At 34.4% G+C, this 26,193-nt stretch overlaps 1 protein-coding gene across 1 annotated transcript in view; it reads left to right on the forward strand.

Annotated features, from left to right (window-relative positions):
* LRRC7 (leucine rich repeat containing 7) overlaps nucleotides 1-26,193 on the forward strand; it is a 414,541-nt gene that overhangs the window by 318,064 nt on the left and 70,284 nt on the right. The window contains 9 exon segments of the mRNA XM_006191023.3: nucleotides 2,600-2,639; nucleotides 2,641-2,670; nucleotides 4,592-4,691; nucleotides 6,958-7,082; nucleotides 9,145-9,393; nucleotides 14,097-14,297; nucleotides 21,678-21,789; nucleotides 22,002-22,182; nucleotides 23,926-25,606. Of these exon segments, the coding sequence (XP_006191085.3) occupies nucleotides 2,600-2,639; nucleotides 2,641-2,670; nucleotides 4,592-4,691; nucleotides 6,958-7,082; nucleotides 9,145-9,393; nucleotides 14,097-14,297; nucleotides 21,678-21,789; nucleotides 22,002-22,182; nucleotides 23,926-25,606 (2,719 nt within the window).

Consider the following 26,193-nt stretch of genomic DNA (forward strand, 5'->3'; position numbering starts at 1 on the left):
TGACAAAGAAACTTCATAGTTTGGTGCAACAAGAGTAAGTCACGTCGAATCAACCCTATTTCTTGTTTTGACTGGGTTACCAGACAGAAAAATGAGGAAAACGCATTAATTGTTGTGCCAAACTTTCAGTAAGACATTTTTTCAAATTTTTCTAATTATATTCTTGGGAATAAGATTAGAAATATGGTCAAAGAGATATTGTAGAAAAATGGATTCCCAGTGGATTCAGTTACAGTCTTCTATGGAAGTGAGCTCTGTTATTGGCAACCTGGAGGGAGGGTTTCCATGATGAGCTAGAAGTCTCTCCTAGATTCTTGGTCTGCTCAAAGTTTATACATTAATAATCTTCATGATGATACAGAAAATATGCTTATAAATATTTTCAATGACCCATAGTTAGGATTAATGGAGTTATTTACTCAACAAATACAGCATATGTGAGTACCTACCATGAGATGGACACATTGCTTAATGCTAGTGCAAAAAATATTAATAAGACACTGAGAATCTCATAATATTTAAAATACTTTATTAGGCCAGAAATGCAAGCTAATTTATCTCCTAGTGCAGTGATTGGAACATAATATAGAGCCAAATTAGAATTTTTAAATTAATGAATTAATCAATGAATTTTAACCTGAGATTAAAATCAATATTCAGTCAAAGCTGAGGCCAAAATTGAACATTACTGTCTGAGAATAAACTGCTTGGATAAAAGATTAAATATTAAATGTTATCCAAAAGTCATGATTATTCTGATTTTATATTTAGAATATAATAGATTTTTAAAGTTTGGCATTATAGTTCAGGAACAATGATTGCTTTACACTGTCAACTGTAGGATTACTCCTGTGATCAAATTACTGCACATTTGTGATACTAAAGGCTCCCTTTCAATGGTGATCACTGGAAGAGCAAGGAAAATTGAGGGTAACTTATCCTTCGCTAACAATTTCTTTTTCTCCATATTCTACATTTTTTACTTAACTGATGATTTATCATGGATATTGTATGTGATTCTGGAGAGTTTCCCCTCATGTAATTTTGATGGGGCAGAATTGATATTCTACTTTTAATTCATCTCCATTCTGCAATTTAATTCGTAATCTATCTCTGTAAAAAATTCTCCTCATAATAACTTGCTTTACAATTTCTGACTTACTTAAATGAAATTAAATAACTTAAAATTAGAAATAGCTTTTATAGTCAATTTTGTCTAATGTTATAAATGCTAGTACAACAAATAATTCTATTTAAAAAAGAATTATGATATAATTTAATCTCTTATTCTTTATATTATTTATGTTTTACAAATATTTATTACCTCAGAAAGGTTATTATATCCTTCCTAAAGTTACCTAGCTAATGCACACTCTGTTGATATGTTTATTGGCTTGTCAATATCTTTTCATATTTATTTAATTATTTGATAGTGCTTAGCTGCTTTCAAATATACAATTAACTGCTTTCACAATCCTAATGATTGTAACATTTTTCGCTTCTGTTATCAGAATTTATTTATTTATCATTTGGCTGATAGAATTCCAACATATTAAAGACTTAAGGAAATTTTCATTCCGAGTTATATCTAAAATGTTTATCTGTAGCCCAAAAGTGAACATGCAGAAAGTAACAATAAATTTATTGGTGCCTTGTTTGAATTATTCGCTATACCAACTAGTCACAATGGTAACCCATGTAATGACAGCATATTGATCATGCACAATTTCAGGGCTCTCAGATAGTATGTTGAAGTAGGCATTGGTGATTTGGCTCTCCACAGGCTGGAGCCAAGGCTAAATAGGTAATTTTGATTGAATACCAAGACTGATAGCAGCTTCACATTTCTCAAAATGCTATTTTTAAAGATTCCCTCTTTGAATACCTACTACACAATATACGAAGGGTAAAGAACAAAAGGACACACTTCTAGGAGTCAACATAAAGTTGGGAGCTGTGAATCCCGTTAGTAGTAAGATGGAAATGGCCCCTTGCCCTCATCGAGCCTACAGTTTTGTGGGGCTATCAGACAGTAAAAAAAAATTTACAAAAATAAATACATAGTTACAAACCATGATATGTTCCATGAAGGAAAATACAGGTGCTTTGAGACGAGAATGGGGAAAGAAATTTAAGTGAGGAGTCAAGAAAAGCCTCTTTGAGAAAGTGGCATTTAAGCTGAAAGCAGAAGAATATATGGGATTTTAGTTTAGTGAAGTACGGGCGGAAGGATTCCAGACAAAAACAGGAGCTGGCTGGCGCTCAGAGCAGGCTGATAGGTGGCCAGTAGCGCCAAGGGGACCGAGTCAGGAGACCAGCAGCAGAAGCAGCTCTGGAGAGGTGTAGGGGGACCAGATCTTGTAAGGGCTGGCAAGCCATGTTAATTAACAGTTTGGGATTTCATCCTAGATACAGCGGGAAGCATTTGAAGAGTTGTAAACTGGAGATTGTCACTTGTTAAAGATTGCTCAGGCTAGCTCAGTGGAGAAAATGGCGACAAGAATGAAATAAATAAGTTACAGTATTTTAAATAATTCTTCATAAAAGTAAACTTTACCTGTCTTCGTGAATGCTGTTAGAATGTTCTTATTTTTTACAGGTTGAAGAATTTACCATTCTCATTTACCAAACTTAAGGAAGCTTGCAGCTTTATGGCTTTCTGACAATCAGGTAAAAAAATTTAATTATCCTGATTTATTTTGTTCATTACAATGGACTATCATTGAAATTTTGACTGACTAACTTATTCTCAATATTTACCTTTGACAATTACTGCAAAATATAAATTCTTTATCCGCTGGTAAAGGTAGCAATTCAAATATGTATTTCATTGCTGTGAACAAAACAGTGCTAAAATTCTCACCCCCTTTAAATACTTCAATTTAGCATCTACTTTATTCTCAGAGCTCTAATACACAACCTAATCATTTTTGTAGCTTTTCAGCCCTGGGTGGCACATGCATGTCCTTAGAGGATGTACTTCAATTACATCTCTGAAGGTGAAGTGTAAGAAATTACTACCACAATCCCCACAAGAGGAAATTATTGGCCTCCATGTTCCCTTTTTCCTTCATACTTTTAATTATAATCAACTTAATTCTAAAACTTTATTCTAAAAATTTGCATATATCTTTTGTTGCTGTTTCTAATATTTTCTTTGAAATTGCTTTGATATTATTTCTTATACTTACGAACATAGATTATAATAGAATCAGTAATTGAGTGTTAATGAATAATTTTATTAACTAGAAAAAATAAATAGTTGAAGACACCTGATTTGCCACCAGAAAAACGAGTGACAGACAATTTTTACTTTTTTCTTGTAATTCTAAAATTTTAAAACATCTTATCCCAAAATATGAATGACCAAGTGAAAACAAATCATCTAGAATTTAGTTTGTTACCGTTATTTTCTGAGCATAAAAGCAGCATTACTGGTAAATGAATTGTTCAGAGATAGGTATTGGGCTACTTTCATGAAAATTAAAATAAATCTCTACAAAACGTGAAATGGAATTGTAAGAATAATGTTTGTATTCCTATTATTGTTACAACACTTTCTTCCATCTACTAAGTAACAAATTAGATTGTCATTCAAATTCAAATCTTATCAATGGGCTATAGATTTTTTGAGGCATCTGTGTATCATTATAAATAAATCATTTCTGGAATCAATGTGAATTATGCTAATGGAAGAGGCTATTCTACAGTCTTGCATTGTGAAAAAAACATCCCCTAATATCCTGATTTATTATTCTTGTGGATGAATGAACAGAACAGTGGGTGCATCATTTAACTTTTATTTAGAACAGTGATTTAATAAGTTTCTGACTCAGTTTCATGAGACAGGTTGGTATCCCAAATCCCCTTTGTGCTTCGCTCTTATTAATAAATGTCATGAGATAAGATTTAAAACGTTAAGTAATATGATTATTTTCAATATATTTACATATAGTATTTAATATCAAAGTTCTAAAAAAGCTCTTCAAAAATAGTATTTCTGAAGTCAAATTAATAAATCAAATTAATAATAGAGAATTAAATTTTACTATCCATTGGTAAATATCTTGTGATATATTAGATACAAGTATAGTGGCTTATGTGTATGTGGACCCTGTTTTGGGTTACAAAAGTATCTCTTAAAGATAAATGCTTATGTTTTAACCTAATTAAATTCATAGATGATCTTGTATAGTATGAATTTGAAAGCAAATTCCATTTGTCCTTTTTGAAGGGCAATTGGTAAAACTGAATGGGCATAAAGAACTGGACCAAAAGTTTACTTAGTTGAAACAATTTAACACATTTTGGTCTATTCAAGATTAAAACTGATATTGCTCCGTGAAGATGAATAGGTTTTGTAAAATAATATATTGGAGAAAAAAATCTCATTAAGACCTTAGAATTTGAAAATATTCTTCTACAATAATCTTATTTTATGTTATACTTTCTTATTTCATTATCTTTTTCCTTATGTTTCTTTTAATTTTTCATTCAGCTCAGTGAGGCCAGACAATTGACCTTCTTATATAAAAGAGATATTCTTCATATTTGCTATCTTATTAATGTAATTTATGTCCTTTGCTTCCAGTCCAAAGCCCTTATCCCTTTACAAACTGAAGCCCACCCAGAAACAAAGCAAAGAGTATTGACTAACTACATGTTTCCCCAGCAACCTCGTGGTGATGAAGGTAAACTGTCAGTAGAAATTTCTCCTAGTACTTTTATGATTATGGATAAAAGGGGTTAATTTTATTCTGACTTCTGGACAGTACTGGCACATGGGCAAGACTGTAAAGATAATTACATTACATCTATAAATCATTTTGGAGTTGACTCTAAGCATGAATCCTATTTTCCATATAATATTTTAAGTAAAACGTAACACCTCTTTACATTTTTCATGACAATAATGTTGACTTTTAGGAGCAAATTCTCTTGATGAATTGCAGTGCACCGAACTAGTTAACCAAATGTGATACCCAGCTAACTGAAATGAGCTAGGAGTCAGATCTTAAGGAAGGGTCAATAAGATGGTTTGTTTCCTTGTTCACTAATTTCATGAACACAATTTAAGCATTTAGTCCTGTGATCTTAGGTCAGAACTATTTCATGTTAAGAGCCAACCATAAAGAGATGACTTGCAAATAATGACCAGTTTTTCTTTTTCAAGTTTAATTTCCCTAGACAATGTCCACAGTTATGATAGGAATAATTTTTGAAAAACCGAAACCTTTTTCAAGAATAAAATCTTCTATCTTATGATCACAGTACTCACAAAATGGCTAAAGGAGGTTTATTCCTTACTGTTTGGAATTCAGCATGGGCTCCTCAGCCCGAGCCAGCCCAGGCTACCATGCACACGTACCACAGTCTTACAGTAACAACAGTTCTTGAAAGAGTAAGCCCACTTCATTTGACTCAAGGATTAAATCTTCCCAATCCATTTAAATGAGACCAACTTGCAAAAGAAACTATTTTTTATGTATTTCTCATTTTTAGGATAACTATAATGAATGTCTATAGTCTTTGACTTAAAACGCAAGTGAATTATTTTGAGATATTTTAGGATATTTTTATTCAAATTTTGACTTACAGTAGTAGGAAAAAGAAAGATTGTTTCATATGTATTTTTCAGGCTTCAGTAAAATTGATCTTTTGAATTTATGAAAGAAAAGCCATTGGGTTTGCATATGGCATAAAAAAGTTTTAAGTAAGGATTACGTTTTATTCATGTATCTTTACTTATATTTGCATTTTAATATCCCTAGATTAACAAAATATTTCACTACAAAAGGATGTAGGGGAAAATGAAAAGTGTCTCATATTGACTGGTCATTTCTCATATCTAGTCTCACAGATTAAACCCCTAATTTGTTCCAGGTAATGAGGTAGATCTAGTTAGGTAAGGTATGATGTTCAGGAATCAGCCTAGTTTGTTTTTTGTTTTGTTTTGCTTTGTTTTTTGTTTAGTTTTGCTTTCCTTTGAGGAAATCAGAATTGGTCATAGAACAGTTTTCTTGAACTTTAAGCAAGTCACTGTTTGGTTTCTGAAGCAGAAATATAATAAATGAATTTTCAGAATACCTTGCAACAAACAGAGATTTATATAATAAAATTCTTTCTTTAGGAAAAAATTTATCCTAAACTAAGTATTTTCATTGCATTTTCATGTGATGTTCACAATAATGTTCCAAAGAAGATATTACCATTAGCCTACATTCTGATATAAATTAAAGATTAATAAGCCATTTCTTTTCCCTGTCAATTTGAGACACATTTAGACTAGTTGAGATCTTAAAGACTAAATTTTCTACATGTTTTTTACCTTACATTGTCTCCCACCAGACACATAAAACAACAACAACAAAGTTTGCAATCTTTGTTTATTGCAAGACCAAAGTTATGTAGTACCCTTTATAAAATCCTGATAGAGTTTATTGGTTACAGTTATGGGCTCTTTAATCACACAGACATGGAGAAGATGCATGACTTTGAACTAGTCTCTTAAAACTCAGCTATAGTTTTCTCATTATCAAATTGAGGATTGTATTAGTACTATCATTGTGCTGTTCTGAAAATTAAAAGAGATAATGGTTTAAAATATTTAGTCCAACTCTCTATCATCATAATTATGCTATGTAGAGTCCATTCTCTACACTGGAAAACTTCCCAACCCCAGTATATAATTGATGTGTCATTAGCAAAGCTGAATTTGAGTTAAGATGTTAAAAGAGTTTGTAACTAGTACCAAGGGAATTTTATTCCTTCTTTTTCTTTCTTTCCTTCTTTCTGCCTTTCTGTATTTTCTTCTTTCCTTCTATTTATTTTTTTCTTTCTTTTTTATTTTTGTATTTGTTTGTAGTACCTGTTGCCTTTTTTTGCATAGTGTACTAAGCTCTATTAATAACAATTTATGTAGAAAAAAAGCAATAATACTTTGGAATCTAACTGTAGATTTCCAGTCAGACAGTGACAGCTTTAACCCTACACTGTGGGAAGAGCAGAGACAACAACGCATGACTGTTGCATTTGAATTTGAAGAAAAAAAGGAAGATGATGAAAATGCTGGGAAAGTTAAGGTGAACCTTTTAATTTTTGTTTCTTCTTTCTTCTCATTATTTTTGTTTGTCCATTGTTATTATTTAAATTGACTTTCAGACTAATTGAGTGACCTCTGCTAGAAGGTCAGATACATCTTCAAGTCTCATGGTGGTACCTTTCATTATAGGAGGATGGTGATTTTGGAAGCATTGTTGTGCTTCAGAATGAGACTAATGTCCCAGTTCTGACTGAGCAAATTTGATATGCCACACCATCTTATCAAATAGCAACATGAAAGAGATTCAAGCTGAGAGAAAGCCAAAAAAACAAGAAACAAAGAAAAAAATCTGAGCAATGGGCTTTACCTAAGCACCTTATTACATCTTTGAAACTCTGAAATGTGTCTTTTTAAATCATTGAGCAAAGCAAGGCATCATGCAGACTGTGTGAGGCCAAAATACACATTTATGAAAGTGCCAGTGGATTAATATATTACGTTGGCATTAAAATCTCTGAAAGATTCTCTTAAATATTTGAGAAGAAATTTATGAGTTTTCTTAAATGTGACAAGTTTTAATAGAGGTGCATACCAAACAGCAGGTGATGTTCCTTAGGAAAATAACTTGAAATTTTTTACCTTAAAGCATATTTTTTAAAAAGTCCTTTATTGGAACCAATCTAAGTCAAGTAACAGGATTGAATTTTAAAATCTATATGTTTCCATTGTATAAATTTTAAAATATCAGAATTTATATGGATTTTATCAACATCAGATCTTCATGTTATCATCATCATCTTGAATCTCTCATTAATTTTTATGGTATTATTTTTGCACTTTTTCCATCATGAGTACTAACAGCTCTCACGCTTGGTGACTAATTACTTAAGTAATTGTATATGCATCCTATTAATAGATCTAGACTGTGTGATGTGTTCTTCTTTTCTGTCCCCTCATTCCCACATTTTCTAAACTTTTTTCTTAAACCAACACACTCTTGAACCTTACTAGAATTAGTAAGGTAATTGAAAAGCCCTACCTATATCATTGTGGAGAACCCAAAATGGATTCCCAAATCAAAATGACAGTTCTGGTGATGATTTGGGCTTTAAAAAAATGTTTCTGAATGGTTGATTAGTGCCATCTAATAACCAAAGAGACATTTTTTTAACTTGTGAATTCCTAGAAAAAATAATGCTAAACTAAAAATAAACAAAAAAAGATCTTTAGAGTGTTTCAGTTCTTCTTTCAAGGACTTTGTATGTTAAATCCAGAACCAATGGATGATGCATTCTATACTGGACCTCTGATTCATTCTTTTACCTCATTGAATGTCAAAAACTACATACTTCTTCCTAAAAACCTCTATATTCAAGGGCTCCAAGAAGAAAAGAGTGCATTTAATATACTCTGGTATATGGGTCAATGAAAACATAAAATATAGTAAATGCAAACAGTTATTTAGAAGCCCTGTTTGTGTGTTATGTGATCAGGTTTGATTATAATTAGAGTAGGTTCATTATACTTTAGAGTACATTTTTTCTATGTTTATTTATATTTGATTTATTTTATATATTAGTGAAACAATATGTGTTTCCAGAATGTCAAACTACTTGGTTTTGACTAATTTGAATATTTCCAATGCCATTGGCTATTGGATAAATTAGAACACAAACTTCCAAGTAAATCATCATGGAAGTATGATAAATGGAGTATGCTGAAATCTTACACTAAATTAATTATACTTTTCTGGTTCATTACATGTACATTAAATTTAGCACCATTTTACCTTTAATTTACATAAAATTTTAAAAGGAATAGCTGACCTGTGGCATCAACTTCTAAACGGACTAGAGTATAATGCCCTACTTACAGTATTTAGTGTAGTATGAATGCTGCCTTGTGTGAAGAAATTGTGATCCGTTAGCTTTGTATGATATTGGTATTGTTTTAATACACAGAGTTAACACTAATATTCTAATGGTTGTTTTAAATGCATTACCCAGAATGAAAAAGAAAATCAAGAATAGAAAAATGATAAATGATAGTTTTGCTACAGTGCTCCTCTTTCTCCCAGAAAATGGAGATTCCTTCTCCCACAGGATCACTCCTGCCAAGCCCCCTGGGAAAGGGGCCAGCGTGGGATTACTCTCCAACCTGCCAGACTGTCTGGCGATTGCTGCACACCATGGGCCAGGTGTGATCAGCAGATCCAAGATATGCCCGTCCCCCAGAATGACCCACAGCTGGCATGGGGTTGTATAAGTGGCCTCCAGCAGGAAAGGAGCATGTGTACTCCATTGCCAGTTGCAGCACAATCCACCACTCTTCCCTCTCTAAGTGGCAGACAGGTAGGCCTAGGTGTTTGGGGTAGGAGAATCCCCTATGTAGAGGCAACCTTGGAACAGTGGTTTATGGGGTATGTTCTGCATGATTTGGGGTAAGAAATGTTGATCATATAGAAACCTATCAATTGCCAGTGTTTGATCCCAATTTAATTTCTTGTTCATTGACATTGGCAATGGGGTGGGGAGAACTGAGTCAGAGGGGAGGGAACATCATTTTGAGGTGCCATCTGGTGGGATATCTGGCATGGTTTTTGAGTTGAGTGCTTCATTTTTATTTATGTTTTAATTTTTAAAGATTTTTTAATTTAATTTAAAGTGTGGGAATACCAATAGTCGGGCAGAATGTTGATGACACTACTGATGCAATCTAAATTGTCCCCAGACATACACACTTATTTTTTAATAATATCAATTCTGGTGGAGATTAAATAACTAAAATTTGATTCTTAAAACAGCATGAGATTTGAATTGAAATTTGCTGAGAGTAGACTTTGTACACAAAGATGGACATCTGTTGAAAGGCATCAATTTTCCTTTAATTTGAAGGCACAGATAATGAGAATTCCTGTAAGAGAAGATTGGCTTGGGAGTTGTGGCAAATAGGGCTTCCTTATCTCAGTGGGTGGGATGTTTAAGAGTTTGATGAAAAAAAAAGTCGTAATGGGATATAAAAGAACACTATTTTTTTGGTAAGCTTTATCATCCACATGTAATGGACTAGATTCTTATTCTGTGTCTTATATTCTTTCTGCAATATAAGGCAAGGTGAGAATCCTTAATAAAAGTGCTATAGGTTTTCTATGTAAAATGTTCTGATTAATATCTAGAATAAGGTATTTAACAATTCATAACCAAAGCATTAACTATTATTTCTCTTACTGGAATTTACAATCAAATCAAATTAAAATTTAATCATTACACAAGAAAAGCATAGTTCTGTGTGAATTCAAGATATCATTTCTAAATCCCTTAGCTGTGAACAGCAATTCTTTCTTCATTGCTAAATCTTTGGGAGTCTCCAACATCTTGCAGCTGCTATTTGCATTTACTGCACTTTATTGAGATCTGAGATGTACATAATGTGAAACACTTCTACTTTTCAAAATTAAAATAAAATAACATTTCAGTAAAAATGGTGCATTTTAATAAAATGTATATGTAAAATGAGCAAATACCTTATGGTGAGTGATAAAAGATTTAGATAAGAACATAATTGACAGATTTTTCCCACTTATGTGTTAGTAAATGAATTTACATATTTTTATCCCATATTAGAATAATGGCATATTTATAGCCTATATATTTAGAAATATAAAGAAACTGCTTTTGTATTTGGACATTATTGAACTATTATTTTAATTGTGTTCATGATCATGTTTATTCATTTCTGAATCACATCACACTTGAGTTGGAAAATAGGGAGGCAAAACAATCTGTAAAAGCATATTTGATATGCTTTTACAGAACTTACAAACATATAGGATTATAAAATACTACAGTTTCATTTAAAAAGAAATAATAAAATACTGTGTTAGCTTTACATCTTAAAAAATTGAAATTATCTTAACTCATTAAAATTCACATTTTAGATTTACATCATTTCTCCCACAAGACTGCACAGATATATGCTTCACCGATATCAGAGAACAGCTCTGAACCAAGTGACATTTCTGTAGCATAAACTTTGGAGTCAAAGACCTGAGTTTGAATCTGAGCATTTCTACCTGTAACTGTACGGCCTTCAAGTACCTTACACCATCTGGGTCCCTGCTTTCTTTCTGTAAAACGGGAGCAGATGCTACAATGGGTTGTGGAATTTAAATGATATTTATTTATAGTTGGTTACAGATTATTAATTAATTAATATTAGTCATTATAGCTGTTTATTATTCATTTATATTTAAATCAATATGGTAAATAATAAAATAAATATTGTTTATCATATAAATAACATAATAAATTAAATATCCATATAAAACATTTTGCATGGTGCCTGGCACATGGCAGATACTGAATAAATGGTAGTTGTTGCTGCATACAATCTGAAAAAAACTCCAGACAGTTACAGGTATTATGGTTAGACATTTATCTATTAGAACTAGATTGCCAAAAGAATCCAGATTTTAAAAATATGTAACTTAAGTCTGATACAAAAATGGTACATAATCTCTGCATAGGACTTATAAATTTTCAAAGAATTTTTCGCATTTATTATCTCATTTGAGCTCTAGGTTAACCCAAGATATTATCACTCCCATTTTACATGAGTAGAAACTGGACAGAAAGATTTGTGGCTGGTAGCTAGCTGGGGATAAACCTCCAGCTTAAATTTAGTTCTTCTGTCTTCAAGTTCAGTAAATTCTGCCAGGAGACTAGAAAGTGAGAAGCAAGGAGCTTATTGTATACGTGGAACAAATCCAAGTTTTATGAGACTGAAAGCTTCTGCAGTTTAGAGAGCAGCCTCTTTGAGGAAAAGAATAGAAAATAACCATGTAAATACATAAGTAGGACCCCTTACAAGGCTTTGGGAAGAGCCATGCAGGTGACAGACCCTAAAGTTTAAGCTTCATTAGCTTCATGGCATATTCATTTCTGCTTCTAGAGTTAAATATTTTTACAGAGATAAAATACCTAAATATATCCTGTTGATATGACCAAAGTATCATGTTAACTTGTTTATAAAATAACCATGCCCATCAGTAAGTAGTCATCTATTGTGTCGGATGAGACACAGCGTCTACAAATATTAGATTACATTATTCAATGAAGTACTTAATTCAGTTAAGAAAGAACACTTCCCATTTTTTGCCTTTGATTCATTTCGGAAGTGTAATTTTAGCGTTGATGACTTTTAAGGTGTGTAGAATTATAATTTAATGCCCTATTTGAAAATTATTTTTCATTCATGTACCACTAGCTATTAAAATTTTAAAATGTTCTTAATTGGCATAACAGTCATACCATTCTACAATTTACATTTTTACATTTTTTAAATGTAGCTTTTTGACTTTTAGCCCTTTGATATCAAGTACTTTTAAACAAGTTCAACAATATAATTTAAAAATTAGATTTAATTTGTGATTAAAATTTCTAATATCAACTTAAACAGCAGATCCAAGAATGCATGCATCCCAGTGGACTTTTTTGTGGCATGGCTATCATTCTTTTTATGTTTATTTAAGAATGCATTATAAAATACCCTTAGATATATTTATGTTACACTCTAACAACTTATACTTTTTTTTCCTTTAAAGTCTAACTTCTTCTTAGGTTATATTTTTGTAGCTTTATTTCTATATATTATTAACTTTATTATTTGTTTCAGCATATTAAAGATTAAATTGTATTCAATAATACTTATACTAACAAAATTATCTGGTTTTTTCATCAGCTTGCCAAAAATTTATTGGAAAAATAATTTTGTATTTTTAGTACTGAAAGGAGTGTTAGAAATCATCTAGTGAAGTTCAGTCCCAGTATGTGATACGGACAGGGAGCTATAAGGAAGATGAAATGCTAGAATAACAAAGTTGATGGATTTGCTAAAACTGCAGATGAGCAAGAGTGTTTGAATTCATATTTATAATCCTCAGATCTATACCACCATCATAGTTTCTTACATCCCATGTGTTACATAGGTGTGTAGGGGTGGCTACGTGTGCACCCCACCCTCTCTCTCCTTTTATCTCTCATTTCCACTCTTCCTCTTTCTTTTCCGCCTTTTCCCTCCCCCAGCCCACTCTCGCACACACGTTCCACAGCATATACTCACAATCACATAAACCATTCCATTTTGTGAAGTTGGTTCTACTCAGATGACAAAAGATATGACTACTGGAATAAACCAGGCCAAATAAATTTGCCCCTTATTTTTCCTCCCACTCCCTTTTAATCAGCATGCAATATATATATATATTCCCTAAAGTCAGCTTGATACACCAAAAATGAATTCAAGAAGAGAAGTAAATATCTGGATAAATATAAGTCAACACTTACATATTTACCTAGACTATCTTAGACAATGTCCATGATTTTTCATTTCCCTTTATTGTGAGATATAACCTATAAAGCATGTTACTTTATAAGTTTATTTTATTATTTTATTTATTTATAAAGGCCTCCCTGAAGATATTTTTTTAGGTATTAACAAGAATTTGCTACCCTACCTTTTGATGTAGCATTCTAATTAACATAGAGCTGACACATAGTTGATAGCAGATACTGTCAACCCCCCATTTTTTTTAATACATGGTAACGCTACTTGTAAATCTTTTCGGGTCTCCTCTCATCCCCTGCATTGATAGTCCAAAGATATTTTTAGTGTCAAAATAATTACTTATAAATAATTGAGGTAGGGAAGGGAATAGCCTCTAAAGTATAAAAGCAGCTGATAGTAACTTGATTAAATGTTCAGACATTACCAGTCACTTCAGTGTTTGACCTACTGCTATTTCAACCATCTACAGAGTAGGTCTAAAAAATCCAAAAATTATTTTTAATCTAGAAGGGTGGTTAGGGATGGGGAGAAGTCCCAGGAGGCACAATGTAAGAAGAACACTGTGTTCTGCTCTGCCGTACTGTTTTTCAGCCAGCTCAACACTCACTATATTGCATTTGGTTATACTGCTGCACGTAAAATGGAGTAGTTTTGTGAACATGCCTGCTGAAAGTATTTTTATGTTAAATTTCTTTTTATAAACTTCTAGGTTGAAATAAACCTAAAACGATACCCAACTCCTTACCCAGAGGATTTAAAGAATATGGTAAAATCTGTTCAAAATCTGGTGGGTAAGCCAAGCCATGGAGTGCGTGTTGAGAATTCAAATCCAACTGCTAATACGGAGCAAACTGTGAAAGAAAAATATGAACACAAGTGGCCTGTAGCCCCAAAGGAAATTACAGTGGAGGTATTTCAAGGTTATTGGTAATTGCCAGTGTGATTTGGATTTTTTGGAATTAGTAAATGATATGTTTTTTAATTGAATAGATCTTCTTTGATAAGTGCATTTTTTCCTAATATGTAAATGAATCTTTTTACTCTTTCAAACTATGAGGGTTGCATTTAATAAATGACACCCTCATGGCCTAAAATCACTAATACAGCTCCAAAAGTTCCAATACACACAGAAGGAATAATTTACTCACCCAGCTAGGCCTGGCCAGTAAGTGCATTAAATCATTTTCTTTGTATTCCTTGACTACCCCAAACTTTCATTGTATGAGTCATTAGAAAAGACTAAATGAAGTGTTTTTTTTTTTAATTTTGCAAATCTCAGGAAAATTCTTAATCAGATTTAGAGCTAATTTTTTTTAATGTTTTTGTGTTTGGGGAACACCCTTTGTAGGTAACACATGTATAAACAACAAAAAAGGGGCGATAACTTTAGCTTTATGGAATCTAACTATGTGAAGCTTAGTTCCTATATTTTAAAATGAATTAGATATCCTTATCAATTTATGTGGTCTGAAAAGAATTCAACTACATTTGTGCCACCTCTGTACTATCTCATCTACTCTTCAACTAATTTGATTATCATCTTTTTATCTTCATTAGAAACATAACTGGTATGAGTACACCTGGAAGTTCCTATACTTGCTGCTCAGAAATCTAGGTTAACAAAACTCTTTTACAAATCTACGTTCCAAAGCACCAGTTTGTTGCATTGATTAAACGCCAACTGTATATTTAGCACTGTGCTAAACACTGTGAGAGAGAGAAAAGAAATATAAAATGTGTGAATAACTCCTAATTTAGAGCCTAATCAGGTAAACTTAAGACAGATGAAGCAATTAGAGAACATATTATATAAAATAGGATAACATGGTTGGTTGCATGATGTAGAATATAATACTCTAAGAAATACTCTAAGAAATTGGAGAGGTAAGCAATCTTTGCCAATCAGTTTAAAAATTACGTGAAACAGGTTTAAGTTTGAATCACATATTAAAGATTGGGTGATTCTTTTAAAGTAAAAAAGAGAGAAAGGAACTCCAGGAGGCAAAGAGAAAAAAAAAGAAAAAAAGAAAAGCTTAAGCAAAAATAAACATGGTGTGCAGTGGGTGGTACCAGCCTGCCCCAGAAGAGAGGAATACAGCTGGATGTCTAGGGAAGAAATTTTAAGTAAATGTTCATTTTCATTGCTTTCTTCATTGTGCTTTTAAAATCGATATTATTGTACTTTTTTTCTTTCTTTTTTCATTTTTCTTATAAAAATCAGTATTATTGTACTTTTTTCTTCCCAAAATATTACAGATATGCTATAGCAAAGCAACAGACTTTTTTTATCTCTAAGATAACTGCAATAATACGTAAAGGAGGAAAAGCGGTATTTAGCAGATACAAACTACATAGACATATACTTTATATTTAGATCCCATGTCATCACAGTTTAACATCAAAATAACTGTGAGGTCATGAAAACCTATAAACTGAATAACTGTGCTAAAAAATAAGTAGATCCTAAAATTGTTCAATACAGAGATGGGAAAGGTGAGGCAAGGAGGCAAGGGAAAGATGGCTTTGGTCTTGAATTTAATAATAACCCGACAGCAGAGAAAAATCTTAAAATCGTCCCACAAGCACTTCAAGCTTAACAAATCCAAAATTAAATTTAATGTTTCCACCTCAAACTTGTTTCCGCTTTTATATTCCCTGATCTTAATCTCAGCTGGCATCATTATCTATCAGTTCACTCAAACTAGAAATTTGGGAGATATCTTGGTTTATTTTCCTTCTTTCTCCCCACTTCCTACCCCTTCCAAACGATCACCAACACCTATACTTTTTCATCTAAGTATATCTCCTCTATCTCCTAAGGCCCTCAACTCTGTCTTGCATTTCTGTAAAAACTGTCAGTTTCTTGGCTTACCTTGTCCCCAGGCCCCCTCATTGCCTTGCTAATGGCACATCTAATCTTGCCTTCCTTAGCGCACTACAGTGACTTCATATTGCCTATCTAAACTTCTTAATTAGCTGCAGTAGTCAAGCTAAATAAGATTAAAGCACAACTTTCAGCTTTATATTTATTTCTGTGGTTCGCCCCACTTTCTTAGCTTTCTTCTACTGGCCTTTCCTCTTGAATAGAAATTTCCTTGATAATATCAGTACTTTTTCTAAAATTGAGATTCTAGAGCTTCTTTTTCCAACTTTAAGCCATCCTAGAGCAAGGAGAAAATGTTGCTTTCTGTATCATCCTCCCCTCTCAAATTACTGCATCCAAATTAAGGTGTCATACTCTATCTATTTAACTTCCAGATATAATAAATACAAATAACCAAGTGCTTAGATGATCAGTGAAAATGTCTTTATTTCAACCCGCACACTTGATTGTTAATTTCTCTTTATATAGGATGGATACTTTCCTTCCATTTATGCAAAGAATTGTCCCATGGTCTTCTAAGCTTAACGTGTTGCTAATGAGAAATCAAATATCATTTTCTCCTTAGTCCTTTATATGTAACTAGTTGTTGATGGTTTATTTTTTGTGTTTCTCTGTGTGAGCTTCTAGATTCTTTTCTTAATCTCTGGCTATAGTTGCTCCTTAATATCCAGTCTTCCCTTCCTCCTTTTATAATAGGAACTCTAAAATTTAACTAGACACATGGCAGCCTAAACCAAGGACTACAATTTCCAGCATCCCTTGTAGCTGGGGTGATCATGTGACTAACTTTGGGCCAACTGGATGTGAGCAAAAAGTATGTATAGCTTTTGGAGTGGATCCTAAATGGAGAGAAATAAAAATAAACAAGTGCCTAGCTGATCAGTGTATGTTATGCATTGTTGTTATATATTTTGCGTGTGTATGCCATTCTTGAGGCATCATTATTTAGATCATACTGCCAAGAATGTGGAAGAGGGTATCGCACACTGCGTAATATACTTATCCATGCGGTTAAATATGGAAAACCAAGAAAAAACAAATAGAGGTAGGTAGAACCAGAAGCAGAAAACAGGGGGAAAAAAGGTAAATAGATTATGTATGTAGTAGAGTAAGAGAGAAAAGGAAAAATAAATCAGCGCTTGTTGATCACTTTCTATTTGTCAACCCTACGCCAAGAGTTTTAACACATGTTATTCTAGACAGAGAATATGGCCAGAAGAGCCATAAGGACAAAGGAGGGCAGAGAGATATGAAGGCTCCAACTGCCCCACTTCCCTTCATACCTGCCTGTGGAGTTTGCATTTGTTCTTCCCCAGTGTCTTAGTCCATCTGGGCTGCTATAACAGAATACAGTAGCCTGGGTGACTTAGAGACTTTTCTTTTTAAGAAGCCATATTTTATTTATGTGTAAAAATCAAAGCTCAAGAGACTTAAAAATCAAAATTTCAAAGGCTGAAAGCTATCAGGGGTTAGTATACAGTTAGAGCCAGGTGCTGACCATTGGTCTCTCAGTCACTAAAGGCAAAAACATTTATTTCTCCCAGTTCCAGAGGCTGGGAAGTCCAAGATCATGGCACCAGCAGATTCAGCGTCTAGTGAGGGCCCACTTCCTGTTTCATAGATGGCCATCTGTGACCTCACATGGTAAAAGGGGCCAGGAAGTCCTCTGGGGTCTGTTTCATGAGGGTACTAATGTCATTCATGAGGGCTCCACTCTCTGACCTAATCACTTCCCCAAAGCCCAGCCTCCAAGTACCAACACATAGGTTTCAACATATAAATTTGCGGAGGGCACAAACATTCAGTCTATAGCACTCAGTTCTTTGTATGGCTAGCACTTCCTCATCCTTCAAATTTCAGCTGAAAGATTACCTCAACAGGATGGGCTTCTCTGATCACTTTGACCAGTAGAACCCTCTGATTTTGTCCAACACATCACCTTGTTTGTTAGCATTTAAATATAACAGAAACATTTCTGATTATTTTGTTAATTAGCTTCAGATACTGAGTTTGATGAGGGCAGGGACCATCTGTCTTGCCCACCATCATCCTCTCAGCGTGGAGTACAGTGCCTATTATGGAACAGAGGTGCAAATGACTGTTGAATAAGTGATTGACTGGTACCATCCATTGTTGTAACCCTGGTAGTATGTCTGACTCTTCATTCAATTAGAAGTTGATTGAAGGCAAGGACAGTTTCTCTGAGTTTGTTGAGTGAATGATTGATTTTTGGCTACCTTACCTATCCACATTTTATCACCTGTGTGTTGAATAGCATGTGTTCTAGCAATAACAATCCACAAATGGCCAATAAAATGAAATCTCTCTTGAATCTGATGATCTAATGCATTTATAATTTGCATATTAATATAATAGCATGAGTAGAGGTAAAATGTGATGGAAAATATTGTGGAATGAGGAAGGCAGGGAAAGAGGAGGGAAAGAAGGAAGGATAATGGTACAGTGACATAAAATAAGTACAGTCCAGAGGTTCCTAAACTCTTGGTACACAAATGCCTTTAATGTCTTAGTAATTTTGTTACAGTGACCCTAAACCAAAAGAAATACCTAGCTGTTCATTTAAGTTGTCAGGTCTGAGCAATTTAATAAACACATATGCCCTACTTCATGGTTACTTGAAAAATAATACACATAAATTGAAAGAGAAAATAATATTTTTATTTCATTCTTAAATAACCAAAACTATGTACTAATGGAATGTGTGCACCTGTTGTACATCACCTACCTTCTCAAATTTTGGAATCATATTGGATACTACAACTTTAATTTCTGTTTCACATTGATTTTCCAGTGGCACTTGATGTTTTTTCACAACCACCACCAAAAACTCAGATTCATTCATAGAAATAGTCGCAAAAGCTTCATCTACTTTTCCAACATGAACTTAATTCTACCACCCTATTTATAAAAGATTTTATAGAGGCAAAATCAATTATTAATTTCCTTTGTTGGGCAGTTAACTTTGTTCTGTGAAACTCATTTGAGAAGTGACATTTTCTTAGCTTAGACAATATAGCATATCCAGCACCACATCACCTTCAGGAAGGACAGATCCCAATTCAAATCCTGGCTCTACCACCTATTAACTTTGTGACTTGGAATGATTACTTTACCTCTTTGAGCTTCCATTTCTTTATCTATAAAGCAAAGATGATAATAATAAATAAAATTAAATAATAAATAACAATATAAAATAAGGTTGTCAAAAATAGACTCAGACATAGAAAACAAACTTATGGTTACCAAAGGGGAAAGAGGGGAGGAATAAATTTGGAATTAACAGATCCACACTACTATATGTAACATAGATAAACAACAAGATTTATTATAGAGCACAGAGAACTATATTCAATATCTTGTAATAACCTATAATGGAAAAGAATCTGAAAACGAATATATGGATATTTATAACTGAATTACTTTACTATATACCTGAAACTATACTTCAATTAAAAAATAATTTTAAAAAATGAGGTTATCTTTTAAATAATCAACAGGGATAATATGCAATGTTTAGCATAGTAGCACAATAGCAGACATGTGATAGATTCTCCATAACTGATTGCCACCACCACCACTACCACCATCATCATCATCATTATTTTGTTCATAAAGATAAGAGAGTCTAGTTGGATCAGTGTAAAGCCATTATATTTGCCTCACTATTAGTCCTCCACCTAGGTGGAGGGTCACAGAATTCTGAGGAAGAGATTCAAATTCATTGTTAGCTGCTGTCATTCTTCCTAGTCTCTAGGGCTCTTGTGATTCAAAATAGAAATTCTTGAACAGCCAGAGACTTGAATTTGAGTCAAATAGCTACAGCTACATGCAGAGCTCCAGACACAATTTTGGGATACTAGTGTGAATATTTGATCTATACATACAAAATTAACTTGAATACCGACCGTGTAAGGCATAAGAAAAAAACAGTGAAACCCTTAATTATATTTCCATTTCTGTACTTATACAACTATTTTGTTTCTTTGTTTGTTATTGACTGAAGCAATGTGCTTTTACTTCTATATGAAAATAAGAATATTTCCTTTCTAAAATATTATTTTAACCAATAAGTTATACTTAGATTTATAGACTGTTAATACTAGATAGAAATTTGCACTAATTCCTATTATTTATTACCTTCATTTTATTGATAAATTGAGTAAGATCTAGAGAGTTACAGTGACTTTCTCAAGGTATTCTGATTAATAAATGATAAAGCAGGACTGAAACAGAAATATGCCACTCTGTAACTAATTTCTTTTTAAAAAGTCTTAACATTTTATTGCCTTTCATAGTACCATTTCTCAAATTTGCATCTGCTTCTACTTATGAATTTCTCCAAAGGTGTGTAAAGACTTTTATTCTTTAGTCTGTCAACTTAAAACTTTATCATAAGTTTCTTATGCTAAACCTTTGAAATAATTTTCAAATTCATGAAAACATAGATTTTCCTCTTCACCTCCAGAACTTCCATCAACTCCATTCTCTTTCCTATTCCTCTTCATTCTTCTTTTTTTTTCTCTTTTTTCTTTATGGGGGGGGGTAATTGGGTTTATTTATTTATATTTGGAGAAGGTACTGGGGATTGAACCCGGGACCTCGTGCATGCTAAGCATGCACTCTACTGCTGGTCATACTCTCCCCCCTTTCCTATTCCTTTTCAAATCTAATATTGCATTTTAAGTCTCCAGCGTGCTCACAGCTGAGCTCACAGCTGAGCTCACCAGAAGGCAGTCATGTAAGTGAAGATCATTGGACTAGAGCCCAAGAATCCTGCCTCCACACTGAATCTCTGTCTAATTATCTGCGTGAGCCTGGGCCTCAGTCTCAGAATCCACCTCTAGGAAACAGAAGGATTGGACTATCTGATCTTTTAGTCTTCTTCCATGGCAATATTCTTCTTAAAAGATATACCCAGGTCCAGTTGGTCAGTGATATACTTTCCTCTTAGAACTCTTAGAAGAGTTCACCCCTTAAAACTCTTACATGTTATATATTATATATGCATGTACTGTCTTACTCATATATGACATCATAATTCAATCCTGTGTTAAGAGTTGTATCTCATCTCCCTAACTAGATTGTAAACTCCCAGAGAGTGACATTTTGTCTTTCTTTGGAAACTCCACAGTTCTTTGCACAGTGCCAGGCATATAAAGAGCTTTCAGAAAATGTCTGATGAATAAATGGACTCATTTAAATTAGAGAAACAAAAAATTATAGCCTTTATCTCAGAGATAACATATGACTCACTTCTCCTAGTGCACCAAGTGAATTACTTTCGAGAGCCCCATCTTAGATCTGAGCCAAATAAAGATATTGCCACCTTGGTTAACCAATGTTTAAATGTTTACTTTCCTTGTCCTATATTATTATATCTCTCAGGATTCTTTTGTTCATCCAGCTAATGAAATGAGGATTGGGGAACTTCACCCTTCATTAGCTGAGACCCCTCTGTACCCACCCAAACTTGTTCTGCTAGGGAAGGACAAAAAAGGTAACATTGTGAACCTGATGTGGAAAATATGCCACAAATGCATGTGCATGATGAATCACCAGTTGTAAATTATGATACACCATAGTCTATAGAAATATTTTACAAATAAGTATTTCTAACATTAATTGGTATGCTGTTTTTCATACTTGCTTTTCTGTGCTTGTATTTGTCACTGTTTATTGCGGTATAATATTTTCCCCTTTACATTTCAGAATCAACTGATGAGTCTGAAGTTGACAAAACTCACTGTCTGAATAACAGTGTTTCCTCAGGCACTTACTCAGACTACTCGCCTTCCCAGGCTTCCTCAGGATCCTCTAATGCCCGGGTTAAAGTGGGGTCCTTGCAGACGACAGCTAAAGATGCAGTACATAATTCTTTGTGGGGTAACAGGTGTGTTTAGAATTCCCTCTTTTCTGTTCCCAAATGCTTCTTTTCAGCAACTTTTTAAAAATGGAATCTTCTTAACTTTGGAATTGTATTCAGCACATGAGAAGCACAGAAGACAGAAGGGTCAGGTAAGTAAATGTAGTCCCCCTGAGATTTCCAAGAGTGGGTGACTCCATTTTACACAGAAAAAAACCATTGCTTAAGGGAGAGATGGTAGGAGATTAACAGGTTGAAATGACAGAATAGTAAGTTTTTCAAATCAAAAATTGTGTTTGCCCAACACTTAACTTTGACACATTTGCACAGTCACCATCCAGAATGGTGTTATGCATTAAAGTAAGATGCATGGAAAACACTAATGTGCCTCGTACAGAGCAAACATTCAATACATTTTTCATCAGCACCTTCATCCTCATCATTTTATCACCACCTGGAAAAGTTAGACTGTAAGTAAAAATGTTTAGTCTTTCCACAATGGCTCCTACTCTGTATTACTTCCATTTTGCAGATCAAAATCAAAAGCCATGGAGCGCAATAAAGCGATTCAATGAGGTAATATTTGCCCAGCTCTGATTCCCTTGTTTTGTAACTTGTTGATATGTTTTACACTTCAAATAACAAATAAAAATTATTTTGTAATATAAGTGATCAATGAGTTTTATGCATATTTTATTGATAATATCACTACTGTTAGCAATATATTCTTTGGTAGTTGATGAGTAATTATTTCTACTCATTGATGCCCATGATAAAAACCTTAACTCTTTGAGTTTATAAATTCATTATTTGTTATACAAGCTGAGACTGACTTAGGTACTTTTGGAAGATACCTTCTAAGTGCACTTTTTTTTTCCAATTTAGCAAAAGCACTTAAGTCTCTCACTGATAAAAGATATATAATTCAATATCATGAGTGTGCAAATGGATAAGAATAAACTTAGAAAAATGAGCATCTTCTAGAGATACTGTGGTCACTGGAATATACATGCCAATGACCAAAAGTCAGAATATAATATGTAATATAATTTACACTCTACAAAAAAAATATATTAATGTTTTCCCTATACAATGGATTCAATATCTTTCAATACTTGGCCTTCAAATACGTTATTTGAAGACAAATTTTGGGCTCATTCGCTATTTCAAGCATTTATAAGAAAGATACTCTCAACCAATAGTTTGGAAATATATTGAATCCGAAATTCCAGAGATAGGGACCAGGGATCAGGTGGTTCTAATTGTCAGACTCATTTCAGGACCATTACTGAAAACCTCTATATTTTATTTATTCATTCATTCATTCATTCATTCATTCAACAAATATATTTTTAATACCTACTGTGTACCAAGCACAACGCTAGGCCTGAGGAGAAAAAAGCCTCTGCCCTCATGACTTTATATTCTAGCAGATGACACAAGGCAATGCACGATAAATATAACAGGTAAGTAAATTATGTATGTTAGAAGGTGATGATTACCGAGAAGAAATGTAAGTTAAAGTAAGGTAAAGGGGTAACTTTTTTGGACATGAAATAGTAATGCCATTTTAATCATAAGTGAAGTGTGGATGAATGATCAGTTAAACAAAACATGGCGGCATTCTTTTTTTTTTTAATTGACGTATAGTCGGTTTACAATGTTGTGCCAATTTCTGGGGATGGTGGCATTCTTGCCTGCTTATTCTCTTTCTGGCAAAGGCCCAGATCTTCCTCATTTTCATGTTTCTTCTTCCCATTGTGTTTGCAGGATTGCGCCGTCTTTCCCACAGCCTCTTGATGCAAAGCCATTACTCAGCCAGCGGGAGGCTGTTCCCCCAGGGAATCTACCACAGCGTCCTGATCGGCTGCCAATGAGTGATGCTTTCACTGACAACTGGACTGATGGCTCCCATTATGATAACACAGGGTTTGTTGCAGAGGAGACCACGGGCGAGAATGCCAACAGTAATCCTCTCCTAAATTCAAAATCTAGAAGCACATCTTCTCATGGACGCAGGCCTTTGATTAGGCAGGACAGGATTGTCGGTGTTCCCCTGGAACTTGAGCAGTCTACACACAGACACACACCAGAAACAGAAGTGCCTCCTTCCAATCCTTGGCAGAATTGGACCAGAACCCCTAGTCCTTTTGAAGACAGGACTGCTTTCCCTTCCAAATTAGAGACGACCCCTACCACCAGCCCGTTGCCTGAAAGGAAAGAACACATACCAGAACCTGCTGAAACACCTAGTCCTTTCTCTCCAGGAGTCCCGTGGGAGTATCACGATTCCAACCCCAACAGGAGTCTCAGTAATGTCTTTTCTCAAATCCACTGCCGCCCAGAATCTTCTAAAGGTGTTATTTCCATTAGCAAAAGCACAGAGAGGCTTTCCCCACTAATGAAAGATATCAAGTCCAATAAATTCAAAAAGTCACAGAGTATCGATGAGATTGACATTGGCACATACAAGGTCTATAACATACCGTTAGAAAACTATGCCTCTGGGAGTGATCACTTAGGAAGTCATGAACGACCAGATAAAATGTTGGGACCAGAGCATGGTATGTCCAGTATGTCTCGAAGCCAGTCGGTCCCAATGCTGGACGACGAGATGCTAACGTATGGAAGCAGTAAAGGGCCACAACAGCAAAAAGCCTCCATGACAAAAAAAGTCTATCAATTTGACCAAAGCTTCAATCCCCAAGGAGCAGTGGAAGTTAAAGCTGAAAAGAGGATACCGCCCCCTTTTCAACCCAACTCTGAGTACATGCAGCAGCCCGGCAAAAACATCGCCAAGGATCTGGTTAGCCCGAGAGCTTACAGAGGATACCCACCAATGGAGCAGATGTTCTCCTTTTCTCAGCCGTCTGTCAATGAGGATGCTGTGGTAAATGCCCAGTTTGCAAGCCAAGGTGCCAGGGCCGGCTTCTTGAGAAGGGCTGACTCCCTGGCGAGTTCCACAGAAATGGCCATGTTTAGAAGGGTCAGTGAGCCTCATGAGCTGCCTCCGAGTGACAGGTACGGCAGGCCCCCATACAGGGGAGGTCTGGATCGCCAGAGCAGCGTGTCAGTGACTGAGTCCCAGTTCCTGAAAAGGAATGGCAGGTATGAAGATGAACACCCTTCATATCAAGAAGTGAAAGCTCAGGCGGGAAGTTTTCCAGTTAAAAACCTTACCCAGAGGAGGCCACTGTCTGCAAGAAGCTACAGTACAGAGAGTTACGGTGCCTCCCAAACCAGGCCAGTTTCAGCTAGGCCTACTATGGCAGCTCTTTTGGAAAAAATACCGTCTGACTATAACTTGGGTAACTATGGTGACAAGCCATCAGATAACAGTGATATAAAGACGAGGCCCACTCCTGTGAAGGGAGAGGAGAGCTGTGGTAAAATGCCTGCAGACTGGAGACAACAGCTGCTTAGACATATAGAAGCTAGAAGGTTAGACAGGGTATGTTTGGCATTTCTCTGTAAGAATATCCCTCCTGCCTTTAGTTTTGCTTTATTGGCATTTCTAAGCACATGGAGTGAAGCATGAATGACATGAATGAATAGACGATCAGCATTTCATTTATCTCTATATTGTGGGGAAATTGATCATAATAGTGTTTCATGGATATTGTTGAATGCTCTTTGAGAGTCCATAACCTGTAGGTGAATAATTTATCAAATCTATCCTAAATACGGTTAGTAAGACAGAATTCAACTCATATGTGGGATGGTGCTTCAATTGCTTTCCAGCCATTAAGGCACAATTCCTCTCCTAGGACACAAAACTGTTCTCTAGTGACCTAAAGAGTATGATTTGTATTGCATCCATAAAAAGTGAGTATTTTGCCCCTTTCTGCACCGACTCATTTATATTAAAGTCAGACCTAATTTGTTTATAAATTCTGCATTTAGTTACTGCTATGGGACGACTGAAGTTATTACTTCTAATGAGCAATAATCTGCCCAGCAAGAAACAGGAAAATGAAATAAGCAGAGATTGAATGCCCTCCTACACATTATTTTATTTAATGAAAATCCTGCCACTTA

Source organism: Camelus ferus, chromosome 13 (assembly GCF_009834535.1).
Source record: "Camelus ferus isolate YT-003-E chromosome 13, BCGSAC_Cfer_1.0, whole genome shotgun sequence".
Taxonomy (NCBI): Eukaryota; Metazoa; Chordata; class Mammalia; order Artiodactyla; family Camelidae; genus Camelus; species Camelus ferus.